The following is a 13,716-nucleotide window of genomic DNA, read 5'->3' on the forward strand; positions in this document are numbered from 1 at the left end:
AAGGGTGGACTCCCATTGCAGATTTTTGGCCCCACTTAGTGCCCTTATTCCAAAATTGGGCATTTATTAAAATATGTATCAGGCAAAATTCACATTTCCTGTTATTATACGATTTCTTATGAGTGTAACCAATGATTGCATATTGCTGGTTATTGCTGAATACATCCCAGTACAGGCAAGTCCCCTTAAGCATGCACACTATGCTGCTAGTCTGTGCACAGTTCCACACTTTTCCTCACAGCTAAAATGTATCCTTTTAGTACATATCAAAACTGTCTTCTGCTCAGAGGCAACATGCTTTTCATGGGATTTATGCTGGACATCACAAGGAGGCTACTGTTCACAGAACGGTCGGCCCTGCTGACTGCATGGATGTCCACTGTCACCTACTTTTACAAGATATGAGCACCGATCTGTACAAATCACTTTTCATCGTTTTGGATCATGATGCATCCCACCATCACAATTTTTTTGAACGACGCTACTTTTATCACTGCTTACACCCAACGTCAGCCTGTGATTCGGTATTCAATTATAGCATCTGGCACCGGAAATGTTGCAAGTCAGGCATCACAAATGGGTAATGGGAGAGCGGCCCGAAGAGGGTAAAGAACATTGATAAACGATTACAAAAAAGCAGATCAGAACAACACCACCACAGCTCTTCTATCTGTCTCTGTACTACTATAATGTATTTCCATCATGTCACTCCAGGGTTTGCAAACAAACACCCTCAACTCTTAGTAACAGATGCTTGTCTGGGTGCTGGACAAAAGATTAGTGCAAAACTGTGTGTATCCGTGTCTGTTGATGGGAAGTCCAGCAGTAGCTAAAGGCCAGCTGAAGAGAGATACTCTTCTAATTAACTTCGTTATCTATCTGCCCATTGATAATGGGACAGATGCAACAAATTAAACTAGAAGTTGCACATTTGTCAGGAAAAGTAGAGAAAGGGTGGATAAGAAACAAAAATCCAAACAGGATATGTGGATAAAAGAGAAGTCTGATGATCAATGAGAAGGAAGGAGCAATAAGACATTGAACAGAGTGTGTTGTGGACTTATAATAATCCAAAACGATTTCCCAAAAAATGGTAGAATATTTGAGTCAAATTTATAAAAGCACACAGTGTCCTCCAAAAAGTACTGGAATTTGTTTATGCTATTTCAAATACAAAAAAATAAAAAATAAAAAAAATAAAAAAATTATATATATATATATATATATATAAAAAAAATTATCTTCCTTAAACTCAAATGGAAACCAAATCTCTGCAACTTGATATAAATTAATTAAAAATATAAAAGCCAAGATGATGGGTGGCATAAGTAATGGAACACTTTGGTATAATACCTGTAAATAATCTGTTTTACTGCCAGTTTTCTTCAGACAAGTCAGGGGTTGGATGCATGAACGTTTCCAAGTCACTGAATATGTCTTGGAATTTAATTACATCAGTTATGAAGAAATACAAACAGTATGACACTCTATGGTAAATCTGTGTGGAGCAGACAGTTCTCAAAAACTGAGTGACTGTGCAAGAAGGAGAAGAGTGAGGAAAGCCACCAAGACACCCAGACAACCCAGAAGAATTTTTCCAATCACAGCCACAGAAGCCTACTTCTTCTGGGTTGTTTGGCTGTCTTGGTGGCTTTCCTCACGCTTCTCCTTCTTGCACATACACTACATTTTTGAGAACTGTCTATTCCATATGGATTTACCATAGAGTGCCATACTGTTTGTATTTCTTTATAACTGACGTAAATAAAGTCCAACACATATTTGTTGGCTTGGAAATGTTCATGTATCCATCTGCTGACTTGTCTCAAGAAATTGGCAATAAAACTGATTATTTACAGGTGTTACACCAAAGCGTGTCATTACTTATGCAACACATCATCTTGGCTTTTATAATTTTCATTAATTTATATCAAGTTGTAGAGATTTGCTTTACATTTGAGTTTAAGTAAGATAATTGTAGAAATGTAACTTTTTTGTATTTTTTGTGTTTTTTTGTATTTGAAATGCCATAAACAAATTAAAATGTGTAAAATACCAAATATTCCAATACTTTTTGAAGGGACTGTATCTCCATCATTACCATTAAAAAAAGGACTACAAATCTGATGTTAAAATGCTTTTACTGCAAAACATTCAGGAGAATGAAAGTTATCAGCAGTAGCCCATGAAAGGAGAAACATTCGCCAACTCACACACAAACCTTTTCTACAAAACTATTCAAGGCTTGAATACAACTGAGAAAAAAATGCAAATTTAATCAAGTTGGATTCAAATAGACAAAAAGATTATTGATCACACATACAAACAAAAGGATAAATGCAACATGTTTGGTTTTTCTCGTTTCTACTGTATGGTGAAGGACAATAAAGGAAAAGTAAAAAGGTGATGGAATTAAAACAGGTAATTTTTGTTTTACCTTGACCGTCATCTCTGCAACAAAGATGGCAGTAAAGATGTAGTTGGACAGGGTGAGTAACAGTCTTTCCTGCAACAAAGAAGAACAAAATTATGAATGGACCAAAAAACAAACAACCCCCCCCCAAAAAAAGTGTTCAGAAGAAAATAACTTGACAGAAAGCTTGACTGCCAATGAGTCACATGCAGCAGAAGGATATTCTGATTAGGTTCTGAGACAAAGTATCCTGTGTGTCACAAAAAAAATAAATAAATAAAATAAAATAAAGCTCGCAAAATGTGGCCGTGAGTGCATAATAATCACTGTATTCATGAACTGGAAAAGGTGTCCTTGAATTTGAATGCTTCAGTGCTTCTTTCTTTCTGTACATTAATCAAGAGAAAAGATGTGGTGCCAGAGGTTAACCACATCTTAGAACAAGATAATGGGCAAAGTGCCATTTTACAGTAGTGCAATAATAAGATTAATTTTATTTTATCATCTTGTTTATGCTTTTATTTAATCCAGTCTATCAGAAAATCCCCAACAAACTGCATAAAATAGCAATTAACAAAATGTTAATGCATGAAGTAGCGGCTCAGCATAAATGGGCACTTTGTGTGAATTTCCAAATCAAAGTTCATCCTTATTGAAAATATGTCATCTGTAAAGGATGAAACCAGGTGAAGCGTTGGATTGTAGCACATTGCATTAAAACATTTGAACCATTGTCTTACCAGGCTGCCTTGAAGAATCTTTGGTCTCTCCAAGGCCACAGTGATGCAGTTGAGGAAAATGAAGACCAAAACAATGTAGTCAAAGAGTTTATGTGCAATAATGGACTGACAGAGCACCCGGAACCTGATGGAGAGAAACAATATTTGAATGAGGAGGGAGAAGCAAGATTTGTTCAAATTTATAATTGAGGCCAATATGAAACAATCATTCAACTAAATTGTGGAGAGTGCGTATGAATGACAATTCCACAAACAGAAGGTCTTATTGGTGAGAGAAAAAAAAAATATTTAGTATCTAATATCCTGCATGATTTCAAGCTTTCAGAGCTTTACATGAGGACCATAAGTATTTGGACAGCAATGCTCTCTCTCTCTCTCTCTCTCTCTCTCTCTCTCTCTCTCTCTCTCTCTCTCTCTCTCTCTCTCTCTCTCTCTCTCTCTATATATATATATATTTATAATTTGTCTTTGCACACCACCATGAAGCTGAAATAAAAAAATCAATATTTCTTGTACTGCAGACTGTCAGATTTAATTCACTTGACTTTGCAAAAATATCACAATAACGATGTTGTAATTACAGCAATTTGTATATAAGTAAGTAAGTAAATTTTATTTATGTAGCACTTTCACAGATAAAAATCACAAACTGCTTCACAATGAAAGTATAACATATCACAACTATATAAAACAATAGAATACAGCATAAAACAACAAATTAATTAAAAGCTTGTCTGAATAAAAATGTCTTCAGCTGCTTTTTAAAAGAGTCAATGAAGTCTATACAGTGTAAAAACAGGGGAAGCTCCCAATCCCCACAAGTTGTGAACCGTGTTTGTGGAACCAACAGCAACCTTTGACCACATTCAGCGCCTCCACATTCAGAGCCATTCATTAATTGGATGAAAGAAATATCAGGATGAGCCTCTTTTCAGATTAGCCACAAATGAGGGTAACAACCAGTTGGTGTTTGTCATTTGATGGGTGTTGCAGGGGTGCAGACAGCTGGTGAGGGACGGGGGAACCTGATACTGACACTATGAGTTTTTCTTCCATGCTTGACTGCTTGATGGAACAAAAGTTTGACTGACTTGTTTCAGTAAAACATGTATCAAGGTGATCTTCTTGCATTGATAATTAGCTTGATAACATCTCGGTAAGATGTCTTACAAATCACTTCAGAAGTATTATTTGTTGACAATGGTTTTTGGATTGAAAATAAATTAAAAAGCAGTTTTTATTTCTCATGAATGTTTATAAAATGTGAGGAAAAATGCCAAACACATGAGATTTCTACAGAAATACAGCTGTTGTGGAGTGTATCTGCTATCAGATTATAACATTCAAGCAACCAATTGCCTGAACATCACGCTGTAGCCAAGCTGCCTTCATTCGGATTGGCAGTCAAAGTGTTGCATCGCTCAGCATTTGCATAAAATATACTTCTTATCTATTTTGGCCCCGTCTAGCTGGTGCTGTAGCACAGTCCAATAGCGACCACTTTTGTCACTGATGCCCACTCTGACTGAAAATGAATGGCAGCTGGTCGCTTTGCCTCTGTCTCTTGTAGCTAATATGACCAGGAGGTTAGAATCCCTGCAGTGTTGACACTTCCTGCTGTGATTTTTTCCCTGCTTTTGTTAGTGTTGTAAACACAGTCAGCACAAACTGTCTGAACACAAATCGGGAATACCTGTGGAACTGTCTAATCCTCGTCTCCACAGCGAACAACGACAAAAAGGAGCATCTGAGAGAAATCGCTGTCTCATCGCATCTGCTCGCTGCAGAGCAAACACAATACAGCAACGCCTGCACCTGCTTTCTGGGCGACAAAATCAATGTGCTAATCTGACTGCATCCCCCACAAATCTGGTAACTCTGTTCCTTTATCTGTCAAAATAAATCTGGCAAATCCCGTACCCTGATTTTCATCTCGACCAGCGGCTGAGCAGGCATCATACTTATCCCGGCTGAACTTCTGATGTTGGCATCTACTTTTGTTTATCTGCTTCCTGAAATTCTGTTTCGGTACACTGAGCCACATATGCTCACACACGCACACGCGCACACAGATAAGACCCAATACTAGCACAAATGCCGCTACTAGAGACGAGGCCTTGCTTGACAGATGGCACCTGCCAGGGTGCCAAAGCAGAGCCCCAGGGTCCGGCTATCAGCGTGCTGGGAATCTCGTGAGTAAGTGAGGGGATGACTGAGTGATTCTTCTCTTGTGTTGCTTTCAGGGGTGTTTCTACCAGCGACGAATTGAAGGCTGCAGGAAAACACAACACATATGCTCGTGCACAACTCCGAGTCAATAAGACTGTCTGGAGAAAAAGAAAAGAGCCGTGAAAGAAACATACAGAGCCATTAATTTAACAAGGCCTTTGTGGAACCAGGAGACAGCAGTTTGTTCTGTGTGATCAGACAAATCGACTACACAGCACGCCGTTCTGCTCCATTATCCAAACAGAGCCGGCAGCTTTTTTAACACTCTTTTTAGACTCTCAACGCTTTGTCCATTTAGTCATTTTACCACTTTTGATTTCCAAAGGTGGATTAAAATAATCCCACTTTGCCAGAGCAAATTATAAGTACCAACACAACAGACACACTCATGAGACCAACTCATGAGACCAACTGCGGAATTCTATTTGTGCATGTTTCTGGTTCAGTCTGAAATAAAAGGCATTCCAGTGAGATCTGCATTTCAATTAAAAGTCTTGCAGGAGAGATTAACATACATTGTTCTAAGTATAGCTGAGTGTAAAATTAAGTGTTGACTGTCAGACATTTGTCTCGATGCCTCACTGTGCGGTGCACAGCGGCTCTGTGGCTCCGACAGCTCACAAACCTCCATATCATTATTCCAACCATTCAAGGTGTCAGACTGCAAAATTGTTTTTAATTTACAGCGGAATGCGAGTGGGAATTTGGGAACTATTTTATACCCGATGCAAAGCAGCGCACAGCGCAGCTAATTTCCAAATTATGTACTTGTCATTTTACCCATGTTGTTTAACTGGCAGTTGTATATGCAGCTATCTATGCAGCCATAGGCTTGTGTATCTTAAAATAAGGCTTGGTGAAGTGCTGTGTTCGTGTATTGCTATCATGGTGCAGCAGAAAGCATTTGCATGACATACCTGGTCTAAAGTTGAGTATTTTACAGCTATTTGTATGGAGCAATCTTCATAAAAGCTTCACATGGGGTGGTGATGTAATTATATGGTGGACAATAGTGGCCTCAACACTTCCATATTAAGATGAGCAAAAGCAAAACTAACAATAACAACAACAGCAATCAGAGATTTCTCACAGGGCTCAAAAAACAAAAGATATATGATTCACATCGTCACCGGGACTTCACCTGGATCCAGATTCCACGGCACAATGCAATAACTGCATACGGGTCCAGAATCAATCAATCAATCAATTTTTTTATATAGCGCCAAATCACAACAAACAGTTGCCCCAAGGCGCTTTATATTGTAAGGCAAGGCCATACAATAATTATGTAAAACCCCAACGGTCAAAACGACCCCCTGTGAGCAAGCACTTGGCTACAGTGGGAAGGAAAAACTCCCTTTTAACAGGAAAAAACCTCCAGCAGAACCAGGCTCAGGGAGGGGCAGTCTTCTGCTGGGACTGGTTGGGGCTGAGGGAGAGAACCAGGAAAAAGACATGCTGTGGAGGCGAGCAGAGATCGATCACTAATGATTAAATGCAGAGTGGTGCATACAGAGCAAAAGAGAAAGAAACAGTGCATCATGGGAACCCCCCAGCAGTCTACGTCTATAGCAGCATAACTAAGGGATGGTTCAGGGTCACCTGATCCAGCCCTAACTATAAGCTTTAGCAAAAAGGAAAGTTTTAAGCCTAATCTTAAAAGTAGAGAGGGTGTCTGTCTCCCTGATCTGAATTGGGAGCTGGTTCCACAGGAGAGGAGCCTGAAAGCTGAAGGCTCTGCCTCCCATTCTACTCTTACAAACCCTAGGAACTACAAGTAAGCCTGCAGTCTGAGAGTGAAGCGCTCTATTGGGGTGATATGGTACTACGAGGTCCCTAAGATAAGATGGGACCTGATTATTCAAACCTTATAAGTAAGAAGAAGAATTTTAAATTCTATTCTAGAATTAACAGGAAGCCAATGAAGAGAGGCCAATATGGGTGAGATATGCTCTCTCCTTCTAGTCCCCGTCAGTACTCTAGCTGCAGCATTTTGAATTAACTGAAGGCTTTTTAGGGAACTTTAGGACAACCTGATAATAATGAATTACAATAGTCCAGCCTAGAGGAAATAAATGCATGAATTAGTTTTTCAGCATCACTCTGAGACAAGACCTTTCTGATTTTAGAGATATTGCGTAAATGCAAAAAAGCAGTCCTACATATTTGTTTAATATGCGCTTTGAATGACATATCCTGATCAAAAATGACTCCAAGATTTCTCACAGTATTACTAGAGGTCAGGGTAATGCCATCCAGAGTAAGGATCTGGTTAGACACCATGTTTCTAAGATTTGTGGGGCCAAGTACAATAACTTCAGTTTTATCTGAGTTTAAAAGCAGGAAATTAGAGGTCATCCATGTCTTTATGTCTGTAAGACAATCCTGCAGTTTAGCTAATTGGTGTGTGTCCTCTGGCTTCATGGATAGATAAAGCTGGGTATCATCTGCGTAACAATGAAAATTTAAGCAATACCATCTAATAATACTGCCTAAGGGAAGCATGTATAAAGTGAATAAAATTGGTCCTAGCACAGAACCTTGTGGAACTCCATAATTAACTTTAGTCTGTGAAGAAGATTCCCCATTTACATGAACAAATTGTAATCTATTAGACAAATATGATTCAAACCACCGCAGCGCAGTGCCTTTAATACCTATGGCATGCTCTAATCTCTGTAATAAAATTTTATGGTCAACAGTATCAAAAGCAGCACTGAGGTCTAACAGAACAAGCACAGAGATGAGTCCACTGTCCGAGGCCATAAGAAGATCATTTGTAACCTTCACTAATGCTGTTTCTGTACTATGATGAATTCTAAAACCTGACTGAAACTCTTCAAATAGACCATTCCTCTGCAGATGATCAGTTAGCTGTTTTACAACTACCCTTTCAAGAATTTTGGAGAGAAAAGGAAGGTTGGAGATTGGCCTATAATTAGCTAAGATAGCTGGGTCAAGTGATGGCTTTTTAAGTAATGGTTTAATTACTGCCACCTTAAAAGCTTGTGGTACATAGCCAACTAACAAAGATAGATTGATCATATTTAAGATCGAAGCATTAAATAATGGTAGGGCTTCCTTGAGCAGCCTGGTAGGAATGGGGTCTAATAAACATGTTGATGGTTTGGATGAAGTAACTAATGAGAATAACTCAGACAGAACAATCGGAGAGAAAGAGTCTAACCAAATACCGGCATCACTGAAAGCAGCCAAAGATAACGATACGTCTTTGGGATGGTTATGAGTAATTTTTTCTCTAATAGTTAAAATTTTGTTAGCAAAGAAAGTCATGAAGTCATTACTAGTTAAAGTTAATGGAATACTCAGCTCAATAGAGCTCTGACTCTTTGTCAGCCTGGCTACAGTGCTGAAAAGAAACCTGGGGTTGTTCTTATTTTCTTCAATTAGTGATGAGTAGAAAGATGTCCTAGCTTTACGGAGGGCTTTGTTATAGAGCAACAGACTCTTTTTCCAGGCTAAATGAAGATCTTCTAAATTAGTGAGACGCCATTTCCTCTCCAACTTACGGGTTATCTGCTTTAAGCTACGAGTTTGTGAGTTATACCACGGAGTCAGACACTTCTGATTTAAAGCTCTCTTTTTCAGAGGAGCTACAGCATCCAAAGTTGTCTTCAATGAGGATGTAAAACTATTGACGAGATACCCTATCTCCCTTACAGAGTTTAGGTAGCTACTCTGCACTGTGTTGGTATATGGCATTAGAGAACATAAAGAAGGAATCATATCCTTAAACCTAGTTACAGCGCTTTCTGAAAGACTTCTAGTGTAATGAAACTTATTCCCCACTGCTGGGTAGTCCATCAGAGTAAATGTAAATGTTATTAAGAAATGATCAGACAGAAGGGAGTTTTCAGGGAATACTGTTAAGTCTTCTATTTCCATACCATAAGTCAGAACAAGATCTAAGATATGATTAAAGTGGTGGGTGGACTCATTTACTTTTTGAGCAAAGCCAATAGAGTCTAATAATAGATTAAATGCAGTGTTGAGGCTGTCATTCTCAGCATCTGTGTGGATGTTAAAATCGCCCACTATAATTATCTTATCTGAGCTAAGCACTAAGTCAGACAAAAGGTCTGAAAATTCACAGAGAAACTCACAGTAACGACCAGGTGGACGATAGATAATAACAAATAAAACTGGTTTTTGGGACTTCCAATTTGGATGGACAAGACTAAGAGACAAGCTTTCAAATGAATTAAAGCTCTGTCTGGGTTTTGGATTAATTAATAAGCTGGAATGGAAGATTGCTGCTAATCCTCCACCCCGGCCCGTGCTACGAGCATTCTGACAGTTAGTGTGACTCGGGGGTGTTGACTCATTTAAACTAACATATTCATCCTGCTGTAACCAGGTTTCTGTTAGGCAGAATAAATCAATATGTTGATCAATTATTATATCATTTACCAACAGGGACTTAGAAGAGAGAGACCTAATGTTTAAGCCGATATCCCTGGAGTATTTTGAACCTTTAAAGTTTCACTCACATGCTGAAAGTGCTCAGAAGACGACAGCTAATTCTATCCTGTGCTGTTTTTTATTTAACGCAAGTGCTTGTGATGCAGCTGCAAGACAATACCCGACACTGATTTATCCTCAGTGAAGGTTATTTCAGTGCATAAAAATTCAGGTTTACACAGTTCATCAGGAAAGATTTGAGTGATATAAATGCAAGAAATTAAGATGACATTAAACCAAAAACTGACAACAGCCTCCTTGAGGATGAAAGACATCATCCATATGGCACAAAGTCAGTTTAGTTTGTGTGGACAGCTTTTATTTTAATTATTCACGTACTTGTTTTGAGGGGAGAACAGATAGACAGACCAATCCTCTCTGGTTTCACACCAGTCTGGTTTGTACACCTCCATCATCTTCTGGATACGGAAGCACAGACTCTACAAGGAGAAAAAAAAGAATAAAAAGTTAAGTCGTTAAGATGTCTTTTTTCAGCTCATTACAACCGATCAGATGACAGCATATCTGCTGCTGTCAGGAGCAGTGCGAGCATCCCCTTGGTTTTCTCCAACCCCTGGGATCCTCAGCACTCAGGCACCTATGTGCTGGTTCATACGTAGAATAAAGGGTCATAAGGCAAAAAATGTTAAAGGTGACACTCCCTCACAATGCAAATTAACCTCCTCATCTTAGTCTCCCTACGTAACCAATCATTTTACACAAAATCGATACCCAGTGGCACCCAACCATCCTCTGAAAAGGCCTAGTGCCTAAGGCACTGGTTTAGGACACTGGTTAGAGTACAATTTTCACAACTGTCATGCCACACACCTCGGGCGCGGGGCTTTAGATGCTGGCCACTCGTCCATGCAGCAGGTGATACTGGTTACAGTGTTATAGTAGCAGGATCAACGCTGACCCTGACCTGAGCTTGATAAGTGTAGCCACATAAATTAATGAGCTGGGCTTCATAGATAATTGGCAAAGCTTCTGGGGAAAACCTGGTCTTGTTAGGAGAGACGGCATCCATCCCACTTTGGATGGAGCAGCTCTCATTTCTAGAAATCTGGCCAATTTTCTTAAATCCTCCAAACCGTGACTATCCAGGGTTGGGACCAGGAAGCAGAGTTGTAGTCTTACACACCTCTCTGCAGCTTCTCTCCCCCTGCCATCCCCTCATTACCCCATCCCCGTAGAGACGGTGTCTGCTCCAAGACCACCATTAACCAGCAAAAATCTATTTAAGCATAAAAATTCAAAAAGAAAAAATAATATAGCACCTTCAATTGCACCACAGACTAAAACAGTTAAATGTGGTCTATTAAACATTAGGTCTCTCTCTTCTAAGTCCCTGTTGGTAAATGATATAATAATTGATCAACATATTGATTTATTCTGCCTTACAGAAACCTGGTTACAGCAGGATGAATATGTTAGTTTAAATGAGTCAACACCCCCGAGTCACACTAACTGTCAGAACGCTCGTAGCACGGGCCGAGGGGGAGGATTATCAGCAATCTTCCATTCCAGCTTATTAATTAATCAAAAACCCAGACAGAGCTTTAATTCATTTGAAAGCTTGACTCTTAGTCTTGTCCATCCAAATTGGAAGTCCCAAAAACCAGTTTTATTTGTTATTATCTATCGTCCACCTGGTCGTTACTGTGAGTTTCTCTGTGAATTTTCAGACCTTTTGTCTGACTTAGTGCTTAGCTCAGGTAAGATAATTATAGTGGGCGATTTTAACATCCACACAGATGCTGAGAATGACAGCCTCAACACTGCATTTAATCTATTATTAGACTCTATTGGCTTTGCTCAAAATGTAAATGAGTCCACCCACCACTTTAATCATATCTTAGATCTTGTTCTGACTTATGGTATGGAAATAGAAGACAGTATTCCCTGAAAACTCCCTTCTGTCTGATCATTTCTTAATAACATTTACATTTACTCTGATGGACTACCCAGCAGTGGGGAATAAGTTTCATTACACTAGAAGTCTTTCAGAAAGCGCTGTAACTAGGTTTAAGGATATGATTCCTTCTTTATGTTCTCTAATGCCATATACCAACACAGTGCAGAGTAGCTACCTAAACTCTGTAAGTGAGATAGAGTATCTCGTCAATAGTTTTACATCCTCATTGAAGACAACTTTGGATGCTGTAGCTCCTCTGAAAAAGAGAGCTTTAAATCAGAAGTGCCTGACTCCGTGGTATAACTCACAAACTCGTAGCTTAAAGCAGATAACCCGTAAGTTGGAGAGGAAATGGCGTCTCACTAATTTAGAAGATCTTCACTTAGCCTGGAAAAAGAGTCTGTTGCTCTATAAAAAAGCCCTCCGTAAAGCTAGGATATCTTTCTACTCATCACTAATTGAAGAAAATAAGAACAACCCCAGGTTTCTTTTCAGCACTGTAGCCAGGCTGACAAAGAGTCAGAGCTCTATTGAGCTGAGTATTCCATTAACTTTAACTAGTAATGACTTCATGACTTTCTTTGCTAACAAAATTTTAACTATTAGAGAAAAAATTACTCATAACCATCCCAAAGACGTATCGTTATCTTTGGCTGCTTTCAGTGATGCCGGTATTTGGTTAGACTCTTTCTCTCCGATTGTTCTGTCTGAGTTATTTTCATTAGTTACTTCATCCAAACCATCAACATGTTTATTAGACCCCATTCCTACCAGGCTGCTCAAGGAAGCCCTACCATTATTTAATGCTTCGATCTTAAATATGATCAATCTATCTTTGTTAGTTGGCTATGTACCACAGGCTTTTAAGGTGGCAGTAATTAAACCATTACTTAAAAAGCCATCACTTGACCCAGCTATCTTAGCTAATTATAGGCCAATCTCCAACCTTCCTTTTCTCTCAAAAATTCTTGAAAGGGTAGTTGTAAAACAGCTAACTGATCATCTGCAGAGGAATAGTCTATTTGAAGAGTTTCAGTCAGGTTTTAGAATTCATCATAGTACAGAAACAGCATTAGTGAAGGTTACAAATGATCTTCTTATGGCTTCGGACAGTGGACTCATCTCTGTGCTTGTTCTGTTAGACCTCAGTGCTGCTTTTGATACTGTTGACCATAAAATTTTATTACAGAGATTAGAGCATGCCATAGGTATTAAAGGCACTGCGCTGCGGTGGTTTGAATCATATTTGTCTAATAGATTACAATTTGTTCATGTAAATGGGGAATCTTCTTCACAGACTAAAGTTAATTATGGAGTTCCACAAGGTTCTGTGCTAGGACCAATTTTATTCCCTTTATACATGCTTCCCTTAGGCAGTATTATTAGACGGTATTGCTTAAATTTTCATTGTTACGCAGATGATACCCAGCTTTATCTATCCATGAAGCCAGAGGACACACACCAATTAGCTAAACTGCAGGATTGTCTTACAGACATAAAGACATGGATGACCTCTAATTTCCTGCTTTTAAACTCAGATAAAACTGAAGTTATTGTACTTGGCCCCACAAATCTTAGAAACATGGTGTCTAACCAGATCCTTACTCTGGATGGCATTACCCTGACCTCTAGTAACACTGTGAGAAATCTTGGAGTCATTTTTGATCAGGATATGTCATTCAAAGCGCATATTAAACAAATATGTAGGACTGCTTTTTTGCATTTACACAATATCTCTAAAATTAGAAAGGTCTTGTCTCAGAGTGATGCTGAAAAACTAATTCATGCATTTATTTCCTCTAGGCTGGACTATTGTAATTCATTATTATCAGGTTGTCCTAAAAGTTCCCTAAAAAGCCTTCAGTTAATTCAAAATGCTGCAGCTAGAGTACTAACGGGGACTAGAAGGAGAGAGCATATCTCACCCATATTGG

General features: G+C 38.9%; 1 protein-coding gene across 1 annotated transcript in view; it reads right to left on the bottom strand.

Annotated features, from left to right (window-relative positions):
- The window catches only part of LOC117525795 (voltage-dependent T-type calcium channel subunit alpha-1I-like), a 364,422-nt gene that overhangs the window by 93,959 nt on the left and 256,747 nt on the right, over window positions 1-13,716 (bottom strand). Inside the window, exons 18-20 of the mRNA XM_034187733.1 lie at window positions 10,204-10,304; window positions 3,154-3,277; window positions 2,438-2,506 (exon numbers count right to left, since the gene is read on the bottom strand). Coding sequence (XP_034043624.1) covers window positions 2,438-2,506; window positions 3,154-3,277; window positions 10,204-10,304 — 294 coding nt within the window. The remainder of the gene's footprint in view (window positions 1-2,437; window positions 2,507-3,153; window positions 3,278-10,203; window positions 10,305-13,716) is intronic.

This window comes from Thalassophryne amazonica, chromosome 15, assembly GCF_902500255.1.
Source record: "Thalassophryne amazonica chromosome 15, fThaAma1.1, whole genome shotgun sequence".
NCBI classification, from domain to species: Eukaryota; Metazoa; Chordata; class Actinopteri; order Batrachoidiformes; family Batrachoididae; genus Thalassophryne; species Thalassophryne amazonica.